The sequence below is a fragment of the Lepidochelys kempii genome, chromosome 1 (genome assembly GCF_965140285.1).
Source record: "Lepidochelys kempii isolate rLepKem1 chromosome 1, rLepKem1.hap1, whole genome shotgun sequence".
NCBI classification, from domain to species: domain Eukaryota; kingdom Metazoa; phylum Chordata; order Testudines; family Cheloniidae; genus Lepidochelys; species Lepidochelys kempii.
The window spans coordinates 17,501-38,347 of record NC_136380.1 but is presented as its reverse complement, the minus strand read 5'-3'; the positions used below and the strand labels follow the sequence as shown (position 1 = coordinate 38,347).

At 45.8% G+C, this 20,847-nt stretch overlaps 1 protein-coding gene across 4 annotated transcripts in view; it reads left to right on the top strand.

Annotated features, from left to right (window-relative positions):
• LCMT2 (leucine carboxyl methyltransferase 2) overlaps window positions 1-18,074 on the top strand; it is a 71,541-nt gene extending 53,467 nt beyond the window's left edge. For 2 of the 4 annotated variants that reach the window (XM_073327133.1, XM_073327130.1), the window contains 3 exons: window positions 16,367-16,554; window positions 16,646-16,781; window positions 17,503-18,074. In XM_073327133.1, the coding sequence (XP_073183234.1) occupies window positions 16,367-16,554; window positions 16,646-16,781; window positions 17,503-17,670 (492 nt within the window). In that variant the 3' untranslated portion in view covers window positions 17,671-18,074. The remainder of the gene's footprint in view (window positions 1-16,366; window positions 16,555-16,645; window positions 16,782-17,502) is intronic. The other 2 variants (XM_073327131.2, XM_073327132.2) reach the window with 2 other exon arrangements.
• The last annotated feature ends 2,773 nt before the right edge of the window (window positions 18,075-20,847 follow it).

Genomic DNA, 20,847 nt, shown 5'->3' with positions numbered 1-20,847 from the left:
GCATGCCAGACGGCCATCCACTGTGTCATGCCTTTGTAGACTGCCCAGCTATCCGTATACAGATACAGGGGCCCTGGGTTCTCTGTGATGGTCCTGAATGCTGCCCGTAGCTCAGCCCACTGGCTAGACAGGCCATGGCCAGTTTCGAACAGTATTTCCTCAAGGCAGGGATTATATGCGGCCGCTCATCACCATCGTTCTGCCCCCCTGTACAAGGCCAATCCATCAGTAAACCACGCAACCTCTCATGGTTGTTTGGTTAAGGAGGTGTAGGGAGGGGCCTCCATACAGGGGGGTTGAGGCACTTTGAGGCACTTCGACCGGGGGAGCATAAGTGTGTTGGCCCTGGAGGGCAGTTCCTCAAAGGTGACAGCACCGAAAAGCCGTGCGTGTGCACTGATAATGCTTGCCTGGGTCATTTGCATATGCAGTGCAGGTAGTGTTTCCACTTCCATAGGGTCTGAGTCTGGGCTACCCCAGTCCGTGTGAGCGGGCTTTCATCCTGGACCCAACCCATAATTGGAAGCAGGGTACACACCTTTACAGGCTCTGCGCCCGTTATGGGCTCAGTTTGCTGCAGGGTCCACACTACTGCAACCAGCTGCTGTTCAAGGGGTGTACAACACTCAGCCAAGCCTCGCAGGGATCGCGACCAATAGCCTGTAGGCTCCTTTCGAGACGAAGATTGCTGCCACAGCCCCCAAAGGGCCACATGGTCAACGACCGTTAACTCAAGTTCAAAGGGGGTGCCTCGTCTGCCTGGGCTCAGCACTGCATGTAGGCTGAGAGCCTCTTTAGCCTGCTGAAATGCAGCATGCTGCTTGGCCCCCCAACTAAACGTGGCTTTCTTCCGGACTGTTGCTTGTATGGGCTGCAAGATCTTCCCTAGATGGGGAATAAATGTGCGCCAATACCCAAGGAGGCCCAGGAAAGTTTGGGCTTGGCTTATGCTAGTGGGCTCTGGGAAGTGGGTAATTGTTTCGATGGCTTTTTGGGGATCTTACTTTGGGGCACTGACCAAAGTATTCCCAAGAAGATCAACTCCTGGCTGGGCCCCTGGATTTTACTAGGGTTGACAGCCCATCCCCTGGCTGCCAGAGCCTGCAACACATTGTTCTTGGCCTCGGAGAGTGCCGCTTCATGGAGCCCGCTCAGCAGGACATCATCAATATAGTGCTCTAGTATCACTCCCTCTGGAAGAGTCACCTGCTCCCGGTCTCGACTAACCAACTGGTGGCAGATGATAGGGCTATGCTTGTAGCCCTGAGGCAGCACAGTGAACGTGTAATGCCGATCCTCCCATGTAAAGGCAAACTGATCCTGGCTCTGTGGAGCAATGGCAATGGAGAAGAAGGCATTTGCCAAGTCCACCACAACATGCCACTGCCCTACCCACGTTGCGAAGCGCTCCATGATGGAAACCATGTCGGGAACTGCCGCTGTCAGGATTGGGGTGACCCTATTCAGGTTGCGGTAGTCTACTGTCCTGCGCCAGGTTCCATCCTTTTTATGCACTGGCCAAATTGGGCTGTTAAATGCGCTCATGGTGGGGCGAATGATGTCCGCCTGGAGCAGACCTTTAACGGTAGCGGTTATTTCCTCGTATTGTGTCTCGACAACGGGTCGCAATTGTGGGTACCGTCCCCCTCCCCAGGGGACTCGTCCTCGCTCGTCTCCCAAATGTCCCCATCCCAGGTCTCTGGATCCCAGTCGCTTTTGCATACCAGTGCACATACGGCAAGGGGACGCACGTCTTGCCATCCTGCCTTTCGCCGCCAGCGGTTCACAAGGTGAGCCGCCATAACTGTGCAGCGGTGCTCTAACTAATCGGTCCGTTCGGCCATACTGATAATGACTTCTTGGGTTAGTGAATGGGCCTCGTTTTCTTGCTGCAAATCAGCCTCTAATCTTCCCATCCTCTGGCGCTGAACCAGCAGTGCCTTGTCCACTGTGCAGAGCGCAGTCAGGAAGACCCATCCCAGGTCCCCCGCCGCTTTTCACTCCGTGGGTCCTACTTTGTCCAGCTGGAGCTTGGATATCAGTTCCTCCAGCCTAACTGGAGTAAAACCCCCAGCTCCTGCTCTAGCTCCAGCCATGCGACGGGGGCAACCAACCCCACCAGCTTGCGAGCCACCGGTGCCCACTGTCCTGTGGAGGGCCACCCAGGAATGCGACTCTCTCCCTCCCCCTTATCCTTCCTTCCCCAAAGAGGCATCCCTCCACTGGTATCCTGTTCGGGACGCCAATTGTGCCCACAAGGGCTGTGGGGGGAGATACCAGCGAAAGGAGGACACTCAGGCCTAAGAATAGTAAACTATGCTTTATTGAAGGAAGGAAGAACTTACGCTCCAATCTGCGCAGGGAGCCCCTAGGGCGCGCAGAGGGGCTTCAGGGGACTCTGGCCATTCGGGACAGCTGACCAGGCAGGACTCCACCTTGGGGGAGTCCTCTGCGGAGCTATATTCTCCGCGCTTATCTCGGGGTTACATGAGGTCAACAGCTGGTTACATTCTTATATATATATAATTTATACTTATTACATAAACTGACTCGTTTACAGGCAAAAATATGCTAAGCTATGCTACAATATCTTTTGGCAGGTTCTGTCGGACAAAGTTCATTGAAACTGCCTGCATCCTCTGCTTACATCCAGTCACATACTTAGTCCACCACTTAGCTCCTCACCAATCTTCGGCAACCTTGCCCCTACATATGGTAAATTTAAGGATATGGTTTCGAAACAATTTCAAATTACACCTGAACTTACAGAGTAAAATTTACAGCCCTTAACAGAGGGACTGGACAAAGTAATGTGGCTTATGTAAACCAGATGACGGATCTGTTAGATAAATGGGTCAAAGGAAGTGGTGTAACTAGCTTTGAAGGGACGTGTGATTTAGTTACACAGGAACAGTTCCTGACTGTGACCAATGATGATATAAAACAGTGTTTATGGAATAAGAAAATTATTATCCCATTCCCATGCTGCTGGGGGAAGACCTGGCCAACCATGTGAAGCTAGCCCAGAGGGTGGGAATGGTCACCCGCAGCCAGGCGAAGCAAACCTTCACACCTAGCTCTGTCCCTGAGCCTTCAACAAGGGCCCTGCTTGCGTTACCAGAGACCCAGACTGAGGTGGTGGAACCAGACTCCATGCCAATGTCTGCAACAGCAGTAGTGGATCCAGTTGCAGAGACCCAGCCAGAGCCAGGCCCAGAACTGGAACTGGCGGAGCAACCAGCACCAGAAACATTGCCAGCACTGAGTCCAGCGCTTGCAACCCTGTCTGCAACCCCAACACCAGAAAGCACCACCAAGGCCGCCCTGGCAGCAGCAGCAGCTAAACCTACACAAGCAGAATATGGACCCTGGACTTCGGGAAAGCAGACTTCTACTCCCTCAGGGAACTGATGGGTAGGATCCCCTGGGGGAATAACATGAGGGGGAAAGGAGTCCAGGAGAGCTGGCTGTATTTCAAAGAATCCCTGTTGAGGTTACAGGGACAAACCATCTCGATGTGTCGAAAGAATAGTAAATATGGTAGGCGACCAGCCTGGCTTAACAGTGAAATCCTTGCGGATCTTAAACATAAAAAAGAAGCTTACAAGAAGTGGAAGATTGGACAAATGACCAGGGAAGAATATAAAAATATTGCTCGGGCATGCAGGAATGAAATCAGAAGGGCCAAATCGCACCTGGAGCTGCAGCTACCAAGAGATGTTAAGAGTAACAAGAAGGGTTTCTTCAGGTATGTTGGCAACAAGAAGAAAGCCAAGGAAAGTGTGGGACCCTCACTGAATGAGGGAGGCAACCAAGTGACAGAGGATGTGGAAAAAGCTAATGTACTCAATGCTTTTTTTGCCTCTGTCTTCACGAACAAGGTCAGCTCCCAGACTGCTGCGCTGGGCAACACAGCATGGGGAGTAGGTGGCCAGCCCTCTGTGGAGAAAGAAGTGGTTCTGGACTATTTAGAAAAGCTGGACGTGCACAAGTCCATGAGGCCGGATGCATTGCATCCAAGAGTGCTAAAGGAGTTGGCGGCTGTGATTGCAGAGCCATTGGCCATTATCTTTGAAAACTCATGGCGATCGGGGGAGGTCCCAGACGACTGGAAAAAGGCTAATGTAGTGCCCATCTTTAAAAAAGGGAAGAAGGAGGATCCTGGGAACTACAGGCCAGTCAGCCTCACCTCAGTCCCCGGAAAAATCATGGAGCAGGTCCTCAAGGAATCAATCCTGAAGTACTTACACAAGAGGAAAGTGATCAGGAACAGTCAGCATGGATTCACCAAGGGAAGGTCATGCCTGACTAATCTAATCACCTTCTATGATGAGATTACTGGTTCTGTGGATGAAGGGAAAACAGTGGATGTATTGTTTCTTGACTTTAGCAAAGCTTTTGACATGGTCTCCCACAGTATTCTTGCCAGCAAGTTAAAGAAGTATGGGCTGGATGAATGGAATATAAGGTGGGTAGAAAGTTGGCTAGATTGTCAGGCTCAACGGGTAGTGATCAATGGCTCCATGTCTAGTTGGCAGCCGGTATCAAGTGGAGTGCCCCAGGGGTCGGTCCTGGGGCCGGTTTTGTTCAATATCTTCATAAATGATCTGGAGGATGGTGTGGATTGCACTCTCAGCAAATTTGCAGATGATACTAAACTAGGAGGAGTGGTAGATACGGTGGCAGGTAGGGATAGGATACAGAGGGACCTAGACAAATTGGAGGATTTGGCCAAAAGAAATCTGATGAGGTTCAACAAGGATAAGTGCAGGGTCCTGCACTTAGGACGGAAGAGTCCAATGCACCGCTACAGACTAGGGACCGAATGGCTAGGCAGCAGTTCTGCGGAAAAGGACCTGGGGTGACAGTGGACAAGAAGCTGGATATGAGTCAACAGTGTGCCCTTGTTGCCAAGAAGGCCAGTGGCATTTTGGGATGTATAAGTAGGGGCATAGCCAGCAGATCGAGGGACATGATCGTTCCCCTCTATTCGACATTGGTGAGGCCTCATCTGGAGTACTGTGTCCGGTTTTGGGCCCCACACTACAAGAAGGATGTGGAAAAATTGGAAAACGTCCAGCGAAGGGCAACAAAAATGATTAGGGGTCTGGAACACATGACTTCTGAGGAGAGGCTGAGGGAACTGGGATTGTTTAGTCTGCAGAAGAGAAGAACGAGGGGGGATTTGATAGCTGCTTTCAACTACCTGAGAGGTGGTTCCAAAGAGGATGGTTCTAGACTATTCTCAGTGGTAGAAGATGACAGGACAAGGAGTAATGATCTCAAGTTGCAGTGGGGGAGGTTTAGGTTGGATATTAGGAAAAACTTCTTCACTTGGAGGGTGGTGAAACACTGGAATGCGTTACCTAGGGAGGTGGTGGAATCTCCTTCCTTAGATATTTTTAAGGTCAGGCTTGACAAAGCCCTGGCTGGCATGACTTAGTTGGGGATCAGTCCTGCTTTGGGCAGGGGGTTGGACTAGATGACCTCCTGAGGTCCCTTCCAGCCCTGATATTCTATGATTCTAAGAGGCTCAGCCGGAGCCTGAACCCCAACCTAGTGCACCCTCGGAGAGCAGGTCACCATCCCCCGAACTAGCCCCATCCCCTGCATTGCTTCCCGAGGGACCAAGCCCAGGTCCACCATCCAGCGAGGAACTGAGGTCTCCAGCATCAAGGGAACAGTTCCAGGCCAAGCAGGAAGCAGATGAAAGCCTCCAAGGAGCTTGGACCGCGGCACGGAGCAACCCACCGCCTCTCAGCTCTTCTAATCCATCCCGGTTTGTGGTAGAAAGAGGACTTTTATACCAGGAAACTCTTGCTCGTGGACACCAGGAAGACTGGCATCCTCAAAGACAGTTGGTAGTTCCAACTAAGTACAGGGTAAAACTCTTGAGCTTAGTCCACAATCATCCTAAGGGCCATGGTGGGTGAACAGGACCAAAGACTATTTGGGGAGGTCATTCCACTGGGAGGGAATGGGCAAGGACATTTCTACCTATGTCCGGTCTTGTGAGTTGTGCCAAAGAGTGGGGAAAACCCCAAGACCAGGTCAAAGCCACTCCCCATCACTGAGGTTCCCTTTCAGTGAGTAGCTGTGGATATTCTGGGTCCTTTTCCAAAAAAGACACCCAGAGGAAAGCAGTACATCCTGACTTTCATGGATTTTGCCACCCAATGGCCGGAAGCAGTAGCTCTAAGCAACACCAGGGCTAAAAGTGTGTGCCAGGCATTAACAGACATTTTTGTCAGGGTAGGTTGGCCCTCTGACATCCTTATAGATTCGGGAGCTAATTTTCTGGCAGGGGCCATGAAAAGCCTGTGGGAAGCTTATGGGGTGAACCGCTTGGTTGCCACTCCTTACCACCAACAAACAAATGGCCTGGAGGAGAAGTTTAATGGAACTTTGGGGGCCATGATTCGTAAATGAGCACTCCAATGATTGGGACCTAGTCTTGCAGCAGTTGCTTTTTGCGTACAAAGCTGTACCACTTGCCTGTTTAGGGTTTTCACCATTTGAACTTGTATATGGCCACGAGGTTAAGGAGCCATTACAGTTGGTAGGGGACCCGGTCATAGTCTGGAAGGCACTTCAGGCCCATAAGATGGAAGCATCGTGGGAACGGCCATTCACGGTCCAAGAGTGCCTGGGAGCTGTTAATTATCTCATAGCATCCCCCACCTCAAACCTAAAGCATACCGTGTTAATTTTCTAAAGCCCTTTTATTCCAGAGAATTAAAGGTTTGTCAGATTACAGCCCAGGGAGGAGATGATGCTGAGTGGCCTGAAGGTGTCTGCTACGAAGAAAAAAGTGACGGTGGCGTGGAAGAGGTGAACCTCTCCGTGACCCTTGGGATTATGCAGCAACAGCAGATCAAGAAGCTGTGCACTAGCTTCGCGCTGATGTTCTCACCCACCCCAGGACTGACTGAACGGGCATACCACTCCATTGACACAGGTAATTCTCGCCCAATTAGAGCCCAACCTTACCGGGTGTCTCCTCAAGCCAAAACTGCTATAGAACGGAAGATCCAGGACATGCTACAGATGGGTGTAATCCGCCCCTCTAACAGTGCATGGACATCTCCAGTGGTTCTAATTCCCAAACCAGATGGAGAGATACACTTTTGCGTGAACTACCATAAGCTAAATGCTGTAACTTGCCCAGACAACTATCCAATGCCACGCACAGATGAGCTATTGGAGAAACGGGGATGTGCTCAGTTCATCTCTATCTTAGACGTAACCAAGCGGTACTGGGCAAGTACAGCTGGATGAATCCACCAAGGAAAAGTGAGCCTTCATCACCCATGTAGGGCTGTATGAATTTAATGTGCTTCCTTTTGGTGAAAAATGCACCCTCCACTTTCCAAACACTGGTAGATGGTCTCCTAGCGGGATTGGGAAAATCTGCAGTTGCCTACCTTGATGATGTGGCCATCTTTTCTGATTCCTGGGCAGAACACCTGGAGCATCTGAAAAAAGTCTTTGAGCACATAAGGGAGGCATGACCAACTGTTAAGGCTAAAAAGTGTCAAATAGGCCTAAACAGAGTGACTTACCTTGGACACCAGGTGGGTCAAGGAAGTATCTACCCCCGTCAGGCCAAAGTGAATGCTATCCAAAAGTGGCCTGTCCCAAAGTCAAAGAAACATGTCCAATCCTTCTTAGGCTTGGCCGGGTATTACAGGCAATTTGTACCGCACTACAGCCAAATTGCCGCCCCACTGTCAGACCTAACCAAAAAGAAAGCCAAATGCAGTACAGTGGACTGAACGTTTAACCAACTTAAAGCGACACTCATGTCTGACCCTGTGCTAAGGGCCCCAGACTTTGACAAACCTTTCCTACTAACCACAGAAGCATCCAAGCGTGATGTGGGGGCAGTTTTAATGCAGGAAGGACCGGATCAAGAATTCCATCCTGTCGTGTTTCTCAGCAAAAAACTGTCTGAGAGGGAAAGCCACTGGTCAATCAGAGAAAAGGAATGTTACACCATTGTCTATGCTCTGGAAAAACTACTCCCGTACTTTTGGGGACGGCGTTTCCACCTGCAAACCAACCATGCTGCGCTACAGTGGCTTCATACCGCCAAGGGAAATAACAAAAAACTTATTCGGTGGAGTTTAGCTCTCCAAGATTTTGATTTTGAAATTCAACACATTTTAGGAGCTTCTAACAAAGTGGCTGATGCACTCTCCCATGAAAGTTTCCCAGAATCAACTGGTTAAAATTGTCCTTGAAATGTGGAAAATATTGTTAGTTTTTATATAATCAGTAGTGTCTCTAGAGGTGCATGTGTCTCATTAATTCTGTTTTCTCCTAGAGCTCTAGGAAGAATTCACAGCCAATGTGGAGCAGGATGTCCAGCACTGTCTATGATTTGGGGGGCGTGTCATAAACATACAGCTAAGGGTAGCATAAAATCCCTCCTTTACCCGTAAAGAGTTAAGAAGCTCAGATAACCTGGTTGGCACCTGACCAAAAGGACCAATAAGGGGAGAAGATACTTTCAAATCAGCGGGGGAAGGTTTTTGTTTTGTGTTTCTTTGTGTTCTCTCCGGGTCAGCGAGGAAGCAGGGCAGGGAAAATACATCTCCTAAAGCCATACCTGAACTAAACATCTAAGATTACAAACTGTAAGAAATAGGAAGGAAATGCATTAGATAGTCTTTGTTCTAGCTTGTAAATTTTCCCTGTGCTATAGTAGTCTTCCAGCAGATCTCAGGAAAGTTAAAATCCCCCATTAATAAAAATTCATGTGTGTTAGCTAATCTGGTTACCAGCTTGTAGAATGACTCATCTACTTCCACTTCCTGATTTGGTGGTCTATAATAGACCACCACCATAATATGACTACTGTTCTTCTTTCACCCAGAGACTCTCAGTAGATCTGTCGCTCACTTACTCTTGGAAGTCGGAGCAAATGTATATATTTTTGATGTACAGCACAACTATATCCATCAATACTGGTACTCCATTCATGAGAGTTGTCCCACCAAGTCTCTGTAATGCCAGTGAAGTCGTAATTTTCTTTATATACCATGACTTCCAGTTCATCCTGCTTGTTCCCATTCTCCTTGCATTTGTATACAGCCATTGAAGATATTTCGCAGACTGCCTTCTTGCTTTACCCCTTACCTTTTTAATGCAGTTTTGATTTCTAGTCTCTTCTCCAGAAATAGTCCATTCCCCTTGTTGTCATTACTTAAGCCTGGATGTGCATTGGCCAGGTTTTTGTCACCATCTCCCATAGGACCTAGTTTAAAGCTCTCCTTCCCAGTATTTGATAGATGGAGCCCATCCCAGCATAGTAATCCTTAGTTAGTGTACCTGTAGCTCCTGTGGGGCTCTAGTACTGTGCTTTATCGACAATAAACCTGGCCTAGCGCCTTCGCCACTGAACCGAGCCTGTGGTCGATCTTATGAGTAACATTGTGGTCTGCTGATTGAACATGCCACTGTCTGCTAGTGCAGCTGACGCTGAAGCTTCAAGAACAGCAATACTGGCAGCAGTAACAACACTGCACCAGCAACAACATTCCACAGCACTAACAACAAGTTTTCTAGTCTTCAGGTCCTTCAAGATTTTGGAACCAGCAGTTTTTCATCCTCACCTTACTTTTATTCATAGATTGGAAGCAGAAAACAAGCTTTCCTGCTTTTTCAACTTCCTAGCTGTTCTCAACTTTGAATGAACTATTTATTAAACTGAATTAGTTGAATAAACTGAAATAGAGAAAATTATTCTCTGTGCACCTACAGAAGAGGATACTGCTGTTAAAAGCTGGTTTGGCACTTCAGCAAACTCTGGTGCTCCAGGTACTTAGCCAGTGACTTCCATCATTTGACTTTCTTTAAAACTTCAGCAGCAAACACGTACTACTTGATTATTATTTTTATTTCCTTTGGATTGTTGTAATAGATTACCTTAAATTTAGACCTTAACATAGGTTTTAATAATTTCAGATTTAATTTTAAATAAGTATTTTTTTTAAAGAAAAATAGTTAATATAAATTTTAAAAATCCAAATTTTTTATTTAAAAAAACAAAACCCCCATAGGCTTCTCTCCACCCTGTGAAGCAGCCATCCTGAACATGGAAACAGAAATGGGTACTGCTAGTGGCTGGGGGGAATTGTCCAGTTAGGTACAAACCTGGGATTCAGAAAACCAAGATTCAATCCCCTGCTCTGCCACAGACTGTGTGTGTGACCTTGGGCAACTCCTTTAGTCTCTCTGTATTTGAGTTCTCCGTCTGAACAATAGGGATAGTAGTATTTCTCTAAATTTCACATAGGTTAAGGCCAAAAAGGACATTAGATCATATAGGCTGATCTCCTGTATTCCACAGCATTTAATATGTAACCTATAACTTAAATCACCCTCTACCAGATGACCTGAGGATAGCCAATCTAACAGCAATTTTTTTAAAAAAGGGTCTAGGCAGGGCCTTTCCTGGCAGTTACAAGCTGGTAAACCCAACTTCAGTACAAGGCAAATTAGTTGAAACTATAGTGAAGAACAGAATTATCAGACACATAGATGAACATGATATGTTGGGGAAAAGTCAACATGGCTTTTTTAAAGGCAAATCATGTCTCACCAATCTATTAGAATTCTTTGAAGGTGTCAACCAGCATGTGATGGTGATCCAGTTGGAATATCGTATCTTGATTTTCGGAAAGCCTTTGACAAGATCTCACATAGAAGGCTCTTCAGCAAAGTAAGCTGTCATGGGATAAGAGGGAAGGTCCTCTCATGGATCAATAATGGGTTGAAAGACAGGGAAGGAATAAATTATCAGTTTTCGTGGTGGAAAATGGTAAATAGTGGGATCTCAACATATTCAGAAATGATCTGGAAAAGGGGGTAAACAGTGAGGCGGCAAAGTTGTCAAATGATGCTAAATTACTTAAGATAGTTAAGTCCAAAGCTGACTGCAAAGAGTTACAAAGGGATCTCACAAAACCTGGGTGACTGGGCAAGAAAATTGCAGATGAAAATCAGTATTGATAAGTGCAAAGTAATGCACATGGGAAAACATAATTCCAACTAAATATACAAAATGATGGGGTCTAAATGAGCTGTTACAACTAAAGAATGAAATTTTGGCATCATGAATAGTACTCTGAAAACATCAGCTTAGTGTGCAACAACAGTGAAAAAAGCTAACTGTGTTAGGAACCATTAGGAAAGAGATAGATGATAAGACAGAAAATATCATACTGCCACTATACAAATCCATGCTACACCCACACCTTGAATACTGAATGCAGTTCTGGTCTCGCCATCTCAAAAAAGATATATTGGAATTGAAAAAGGTACATAGAAGGGCAACAGAAATGAGTAAGGGTATGGAATAGCTTTCATATAAGGAGAGAGTAAAAAGACTGGGACTTTTCAGTTTAGGAAAGAGACAGTTAAGGAAGGATATGACAGAGGTCTATAACATCATGACTAGTGTGGAAAAAGTGAATAGGGAAGTATTATTTACCCCTTCACATAACAGAAAAACCAGGGGTCACCCAATGAAAATAATAGCCAGCAGCTTTAAAATAAACAAAAGGAAGTACTTCTCACACAACACGCAGTCACTCTGTGGAGCTTGTTGCCAGGGGATGTTGTGAAGGCCAAAAGTATAAATGGGTTTAAAAAAAGAATTAGATAAATTGATAGTGGATAGGACCATCAGTGGCTATTCGCCAAGAGGTCCAGAAGTGCAATCCCATGCTCCAGGTTCTCCCTAACCTCTAACTGCCAGAAGCTGGGACTGAAATACAGGGGGTGGATCACTCGATAATTGTCCTGTTCTGTGCATTCCTTCTGAAGCATCTGGCGCTGGCCACTATCAGAAGGAAGGATACTGGGCTAGATGGGCCACTGGTCTGACCCAGTATGGCCATTTTTATATTCTTGTGTATGGTGATTGGTAAACATGGTGTGGGGAAAGAGAACTCAAATATCACACTACTCATCACGAAGTGCACAGAGAACCAGCTAGTTATCACAAACATATTTCAGCAAACAACGAAGCACAGAACAACATGGATGCATCCCCACTCTTGTCATTGGCATTTAATTGACTCTGTCATTGTACACCAACAAGACCATCAGTATGTAAAAATCACCTGTACAATGTGGGGAGCATGCATGTGGTCTGATCATCGGCTTGTGAGATGTAAAATGACAGTGCTCCTCCAATTAAACCAGCGCAGATGTCGTCACTCTCCAGTACCCAAGCTCAGTGTGCACATAATGAAATCTGAGCTCACATGCTCCAGACTTGCTAAAAAATGTGAAGTTCTCACACTTTCTCAGTCAGACATAATGAACACTTGCTTTGCCTGGTCATCTTTTAAGGAAACAGCATTTGATGTATCTAAAGAAGTTCTCAGCTTCGTAAACAGTGAGCATCAGGACTGGTTTGACAAAAATGACACTGAGATAAAGCAACTCCTGACATCCATGCATGCATGCTCTTCTTCAGTTATGGATAAATAATAAAATCTCATCTATTAAAAAGATGGCTTATTCATGTATAAAGTGTAATTTGCAAACTATGTTTTGCCACAAAAGATAGCTGTTGAAAACATGAAAGCTGAGCAGCTTCAATCAGTGACAGACCAAAAGACTCCATATAGTTTTTTTGATGAGCTAAAACCATGTATGACCTTCACTCTAATGGTACCACTCCTATCTGGAATGCAGATGAGTCACTGCTGCTGGTCAATCGTGGAAAAAATTCAGAAAACATTGGCTGAACACTTCAAAGAGGTGCTTAACTGCCCATCCACCATGTCAGCATCAGCTCTTGATGATCTTGAACAACTTCCACTTCAAGACCACCTCTCAATTCTGCTGAACATATCTGAAGAGTGGAAAGCTGTCAAGCAAATGCAAATGGCAAAGCAGATGATATTTCTTTGGAGATCTTCAAAAGTGGGCTGATCAGGGAATGGGCTGATCAGGGAATTCACTGACCTCTATCTATGGTTTTGGAAACAGGAGTCTGTGCCACAGGAACTTAAATGCCAACATTAAAACAAGGGTGATGTCAAGGTAGGGGTCTCCTACAGACCACCTAACCAGAAAGAAGAGGTGGATGAGGCTTAAACAGTGAACAAAATCATCCAAAGCACAGGACTTGGTGGTGATGGGGGACTTCAACTATCCAGACATCTGTTGGGAAAATAACATAGCAGGACACAGATTATCCAATAAATTCTTGGACTATATTGGAGACAATTTTTTATTTCAGAAGGTGGAGACAGGTACTCGGGGAGAAGCTGTTCTAGAATTGATTTTGACAATTAGGGAGGAACTGGTTGAGAATTTGAAAGTGGAAGGCAGCTTGAGTGAAAATGATCATGAAATTATAGAGTTCATGATTCTAGCGAATGGTAGGAGGGAGAACAGCAATGGAAATAAATGAAAATAAAGACAATGGATTTTAAGAAGGCAGACTTTAGCAAACTCAGGGAGTTGGTAGGTAAGATCCCAAGGGAAGCAAGTCTAAGGGGAAAAACAATAGAGACAGTTGGCAGTTTTTCAAAGAAACATTATTAAGGGCACAAAAGGAAACTAGCCCACTGTGTGGGAAAGATAGGAAGGATGGCAAGAGACCACTCTGGCTTAACCAGGAGATCTTCAATGATCTAAAAATCAAGAGAGTCCTACAAAAAGTGGAAACGAGGAAAAATTAGGAAGGATGAATATAAACAAATAAAACAAGTATGTAGGGACAAAATTAGAAAGGCCAAGGCACAAAATGAGATCAAACTATCTGGAGACATAAAGGGTAACAAGAAAACATTCTACAAACGCATTAGAAGCAAGAGGAAGACCAAGGACAGAGCAGGCCCTTTACTGCTTGGGGGGGAAATAATAACAGAAAATGAGAAAATGGTAGAGGTGATGTTCCCCTGGTGTTATCTGGACCTATGTTCTGCTAGGTCACTCTAATCCTTGACTCGGAGCGACCATTACCTTGCTCTGTTGTGAGTACCCCCACTCCTGGGCTGTTCACACGCAGCCTCTGGCATGTAAGCTGTTTCTTGGATTGTGCAACTGAATGACACTAGCCAATATCTCCGGTCCCAGACACAATCCTAGGAACGTCTGTCTTGCAGTGTCCAGTTATACCCGCTGGATGCTGCAAGCTTATATGAGTTTGTCAGTTTAACAAATAAATTGATATGCACCAAGCTTGTTATCCCAAAGGGAGTCTCTGACACCTTCAAACCAAATGCACTGCTTCAGGTAGAATAAACAAACACATTTATTAACTACAAAGATAGATTTTAAGTGATTATAAGTCAAAGCACAACAAATCAGATTTGGTCAAATGAAATAAAAGCAAAAAGCATTCTAAACTGATCTTAACACCTTCAGTGCCCTAACAAACTTAGATGCTTCTTACCACAGGATGGCTGGTTGCCCTTAGTCAGGCTCTCCACTTTGATCAGTGCTTCAGTCGCTTGGTGGTGATGTCTGCAGATGGAGGTGGAAGAGAGAGGAAGAGCCTGGCAAACATCATTCCCTTTTATCATGTTCTTTATTCCCTCTTGGATTTGCCCCCCTTCAGGGTCAGGTGAGCATTACCTCATCGCAGTCCCACACTGACCAAGGAAAAGGGGGGTGACTCACTCGAGAATCCAACATATCCTGTGTTGCTGCCTAGGTCAGTGTCCTTTGTTCCTGTGAAGCTGGGCTGGGTTTGTCCAATACATGCCCTGATGAGGTAGGAACTGCCCCTCTGCTCTTGGAGAGTTTTGCCTGGGCTTCTTTTAAGCGATGAGGATACATTTTCAGCCACATAACTATATACAACCTATAACATTACTACAATGCTTAGTGCATCATGAGCCTTCAGAAGATACCCATAACAAACTTTGCATTGGATACCACACAATCATATTATAAGGATGAACATAGAGGTTTAGGGTGCTCCCCCAAGGTACAGAGCATCACACAGGTGTTGTCTAACCTGCTCTTAAAAACCTCCAGTAATGGAGATTTCACAACCTCCCTAGACAATTTATTCCAGTGCTTAACCACCCTGACAGTTAGGAAGTTTTTCCTAATGTCCAACCTAAACCACCCTTGCTGCAATGTAAGCCCATTGCTTCTTGTCCTATCCTAAGAGGTTAACAAGAACGATTTTTCTTCCTTCTCCTTGTAACAACTTTTTACATACTTGAAAACTGTTATGTCCCCTCTCAGTCTTCTCTTTTCCAGACTAAACAAACCCAGTTTTTTCAACCTTCCCTCACAAGTCATGTTTTCTAGATCTTTCATCATTTTTGTTGCTCTTCCCTGGACTCTCTCGAATTTGTCCACATCCTTCGTGAAACGTGGTGCCCGGAACTGGACACAATACTCCAATTGAGGCCAAATCAGAGCGGAGTACAGCAGAAGAATTACTTCTTGTGTCTTGCTTACAACACTCCTGCTAATACATCGCAGGATGACGTTCACTTTTTTTGTAACAGCGTTACACTGTAGACTCATATTTAGCTTGTTATCTACTATGATCCCCAAATCCCTTTCCGCAGTACTCCTTCCTAGGCAGTGATTTCCCATTTTGTAAATATGCAACTGATTGTTCCTTCCTAAGTGGAGTACTTTGCATTTGTCCTTATTGAATTTCATCCTGTTTACTTCAGACCATTTCTCCAGTTTGTCCAGATCATTTTGAATTCTAATGCTATCCTCCAAAGCACTTGCAACCCCTCCCAGCTTGGTATCATCTGCAAACTTCATAAGTGTACTCTCTATGCCATTATCTAAGTCATTGATGAAGATATTGAACAGAACCAGACCAAGAACTGATCCCTGCAGAAGCCCACTCATTATGCCCTTCAAGTATGACTGTGAACCATTGATAACTATTATCTGGGAACGGTTTTCCAACCAATTATGCACCTACCTTATAGCAGATCCCTCTAGGTTGTATTTCCCTAGTTTGTTTATGAGGTGGTCATGCAAGACCATATCAAAAGCCTTAGTTGAGAGGCTGATGAAGAGGTGTTACAAAGAGCTACGTTACCTCTCAGGGTTATGAGACGAAATATGCTAAAAATTGCGAGTTGCTCAGATACTCTGGTAATGGGGGCCTTATAAATGCTGTAGATAGATTAGAGAGAATCCTCCCTCCACTGGTGAGTTGGGCATGTCCTTTCCCAGGTTCACTTCACCTTCAGCCATACCCAATCTATCTCCAGTTCTCTCCTTGAGGGGAGAATGTCAGATCCCTGGGGGGTGAGAAAAGGAAAGATTAATCCTGCAAACGTTCTCCTTGTCCACTTCAGCTCTGGGCTCCTGATCCCCTGAACCTACAGCTCATTCTGTTCTGCTTGTCTAGATTCCTGTCGGGGGGCCAGTCCCTGAAGGCCGTCACTCTCACAGTGCCTGCAGCTGGAACGGGGGAGCACTCATTGCAGGGGGCCTGGGAGCAGCTGAGCAACCATTGAACTCAGTGCTCTTTCTGAGACCGACTGGGAGTGGCTTTCAGTGGCAGGGTGTAGAGACTCACCCTCCTTTCATCCCCAGGTTAGTGGTGATCCCATGGGACAATAAGCATGTGCCCTATCTCTCGCTCTCATCATCATTGGAGTTGTGTCTCTCTGAACTCTCTCCATAGATATTCACACACTGCCCATGTACATAATGGGAAACTCCTGCTTGTGGGGGGAGTATGGCTTCACTCTGCATCAGTACCTGGTGTGACTGTGATTGACCTGATGACAGGTTTCAGCTTGGATTATCAGATTGACACAGTAAGTACTGAAACAACCCCCTTTCCAGGAGGAATCTGTGTTCCACAAAGGGAGGAGAAGTCTCCTGGGCTCTGTTGATTGTCACTGACCAGGCCCCTGGAATAGAGAATACAGAAGGGGATAAATTGGGACCTGAATAGGATGCCGCTGCATCTGCCAGCTAGACTCAACCTGGCCAGAGGGGATGGAGATCTCAGCAGAGATGGGAATCTGGGGCTCAGCAAGGCCAAAAGGTGGGGAGCTGCCTTAGCCAAGACTAGAGGAGGGAGAGGCCAAGATGGGCCAGGCCATAGGAGTCACAGAGAGTCTGTGGGAGGAGAAGAGATCAGGGTCAAGGATACTGCCTTTGGGAAGCTGAATGAAGGGAGGAGACAGAGGGCTACAGCTGGGCTGGACTAGAGGAGGCTCCTCTTTCCTCAGAAAGGTCACTCGCTTCCATAAATAAACTTCTTTCAACAGCCTGGCCCCTGCCCCAGCTCTGCCCCCTACTCTTTCTCCTAGCAAAGAATTCTGAGTTCTTGGGCTGATCCACACACTCTGGGTCTCTGAGCACCCGGTCTCCCTCCAGCTCCCAGGCTTTGAGCACTTTGTCCATGCACCCCACCATCACCACTTCTTGTGCTCCCTCTTGGCCTCCATGCATCTCTCCGGTGCCTGTCTGGCCAGCTCGCCTGGAACAGACAGTGTACGTTTCCCACACAGGACTCTTGCTCTTTTCCAGGTGTCCCTGAATTGGCCATTAATGCTGCACAATCACAGGAGCATCTTCCTGCCGGACAAAAGAGAGCTGCTGCTCATTGGTGGTGGTGGGAACTGCTTCTCCTTCGGGACCCATCTCAACCTGCACCCCGTCTGTGTATGCCTCAGCAACATCCTGACCAGTCAGTGATGGGAGATAAACCAGGATAGAACCACAGAGCTGCGGCTTGGGAAGATGGTGCACTTACATACCACAGAGGCCAGGTGGCCCTGTGGCAGAAGTGGCTGTACTGCGGCCCAAGCTGGTGATGTGGTCCCACAAGGGATTGCCACCCAGAGCAGTAATCTGGCCTGATGACAATGGGGAGGTCCAAGGACACAGAACAGCAACATGACCCTGGGGCAGTAGGGAAGTTGAAAAGTAGCTGAAGACCCAGAGAGGTGATGTGACAGCATGGTGGTCTGAGTGGTGGGAAAAGTGGCCGGCATTGCATACATGTATGTATCCTACTTTTTTTCTATTGTTCTCTCATTGTTTTACATAGTAAATTAAATAATCATCTCAAAACTGCTTTTTGTGATGGTGCCACAACCCCTCTGGATGAAATGAGGGAGCCAGCCTACTTCCCAGGTTATGCAGTAGAACCACAATTAGCCAGAGATTGTGTGTGTGGGGGGGGGGGTTGTAGGGGGGCTGGGGGCAAAACATTTGTTTAGTGTGGGGAAGACACTAGGCAGACTCAGCCCTGCAGCTCATGCCTCACGTATCCTGATGCACTCCCATCCCATTATAGGCAGTTTCCCTGTTCCATCAAAGCAATCAGTCACCTCCACAGCTGTTGGGTAGGGTGATGCCAGAATCCCTGGAGATCTAGAAGAGAACATAAAAACAGCCACACTGGGTCAGACTAGCCCAGTATCCTGTCTTCCGATGCCAGGTGCCCCAGAGGGAATGAACAGAACAGGGAATCATCAAATGATCCATCCCGTTGCCCATTCCCAGCTTCTGGAAAACAGAGGCTAGGGGACACCATCCTTGCCCATCCTGGTTGATAACCATGAGCTTATCTAGTTCTTTTTTGAACCCTGTTATAGTCTTGGGCTTCACAACATCTTCTAGCAAAGAGTTCCACAGGTTGACGGTGCTTTATGTGAAGAAATATTTCCTTTTGTTTGTTTTAAATCTGCTCCCTATTAATTTCATTTGGTGACCCCTAGTTCTTCTGTTTTGAGAACAAGTAAATAATAGTTCCTTATTTACTTACTCCACACCAGTCATGATTTTATAGATCCCTATCATATCCCCACTTAGTTTTTTCTTTTCCAAATTGAAAAATCCAAATCTTATTAATCTCTCCTCATACAGAAGCAGTTCCATACGCTAATCGTTTGTGTTGTCCTTTTCTGAACCTTTTCCAATTCCAATATATCTTTTTTGAGATGGGGAAACCACATCTGCATGCAGTATTCAAAATGTGGGTGTACCTTGGATTTATGTAGAGGCAATATGCTATTTTCCATCTTATTATCTATCCCTTTCTTAATAATTCCCAACATTCTGTTCAATTTTTTGACTGCCGCTGCACATTGAGTGGGGATGTTTTCAGAGAATTATCCACAATGATTCCAAGACCTCATTCTTGAGAGGTAATAGCTAATTTAGACCCCATCATTTTATGTGTATAGTTGGGATTATGTTTTCCAGTGTGCATGACTTTGCATTTATCAACATTGAATGTCATCTGCCATTTTGATGCCCAGTCACCCAGTTTTGTGAGATCCTTTTGTAGCTCTTTGCAGTCTGCCTGGGACTTAACTATCTTGAGTAGTTTTCTGTCTGCAAATTTTGCCACCTGTTTACCCCTTTTTTCAGATCATTTGTTAATATGTTAAATAGTATTGGTCCCGGTACAGACCTCTAGGGGATACCCCTATTTACCTCTCTCTATTCTGAAAACTGACCATTTATTCCTACCCTTTGTTTCCTATCTTTTAACCAATTACTGAACTATGAGAGGACCTTCTCTCTTATCCCATGACATCTTACTTTGCTTAAGAGTCTTTGGTGAGGGACCTTGTCAAAGGCTTTTTGAAAATCTAAGTACACTCTATCCACTTGTTGTCAGATGTTCGGCTGTGCGTGTGTGTTCTCCTTGTGTGCTGTTCCAGCTCTGTGCAGATAGCTGGCACAGGAGACCTCGAGTGAGCCGCCCAATGACCACAAAATCCGTTAAGGTGCGAAGGCGCACGGCTGGTTTATTGTTGATGAAGCACGGTAATAGCACCTGGCAGACTCTAAGACACGTATGCCCATGACAATGAACGCAGCTCAGTCAGTGGTGGGACTTTCCACTGCTCCCTAGGCTCTCCAAAGACACACCATCTGAGATATATCTTTATACACAGATACAAACAAATTACGTATTGCCCCTGACGTATCATGGCCTTGTACCTGTTGATTTGATTAAAACATCTCTATTCATCATGCTGCCATCCTGACCTTATCCTTAAGATGTGTCAGTGAGTTCCTGTTAACTTTGGGGAATGTACTGGTATTGAGGTCTTCTGGTATCACCCTTCTGGAATGTGCTTGCATGAGTACTTTGTGCCTTGCATCTCTTAGGAATATGTGTTTCTGCAGAATCAACCCTGTTCTTGTCAGATTCTGTGAGCAGGGCCTGCCTCTTGCTCACAACTTAACTTTGCTTTATATTGTATCAGCAAAGGTTTGACTACTTTAGCTCAGGCCTCATACCAGGTCTCTGATGCATGGGCTTATGTTTCAGGACCTCTTCTTACTACACCACTGAATCCCCTTTGTCCACATTCTTGTTGACCCCTGGTTAGTTCTGCGATTTCGCATTTGAGTTCCTTCAGAACTCTTGGGTGAATACCATCTGGTCTTGGTGACTTATTACTGTTTAATTTATCAGTTTATTCCAAAACCTCCTCTAATGACACCTCAATCTGGGACAGTTCCTCAGATTTGTCACCTAAAAAGAAAAGCTCAGGTTTTGCAATCTCCCTGACATCCTCAGCCATGAAGACTGATGCAAAGAATTTAATTTCTCTGCAATGGCCTTATTGCCCTTGAGTCCTCGTTTACCATCTTGATTGTCAAGTGGCCCCACTGGTTGTTTAGCAACCTTCCTGCTTCTGATGTTCTCAAAAAAAAAAATTTGCTATTACTTTTTGAGTCTTTGGCTAACTGTTCTTCAAATTCTTTTTTGGCCTTCATTATTATATTTTTATACTTCACTTGCCAGAGTTTATGCTCCTTTCTATTTTCCTCACTAGGATTTAACTTCTACTTTTTAAAGGAGCACTTCAAATACTTGGGGTTCGTAGTTTGACAACGACTTGTCGA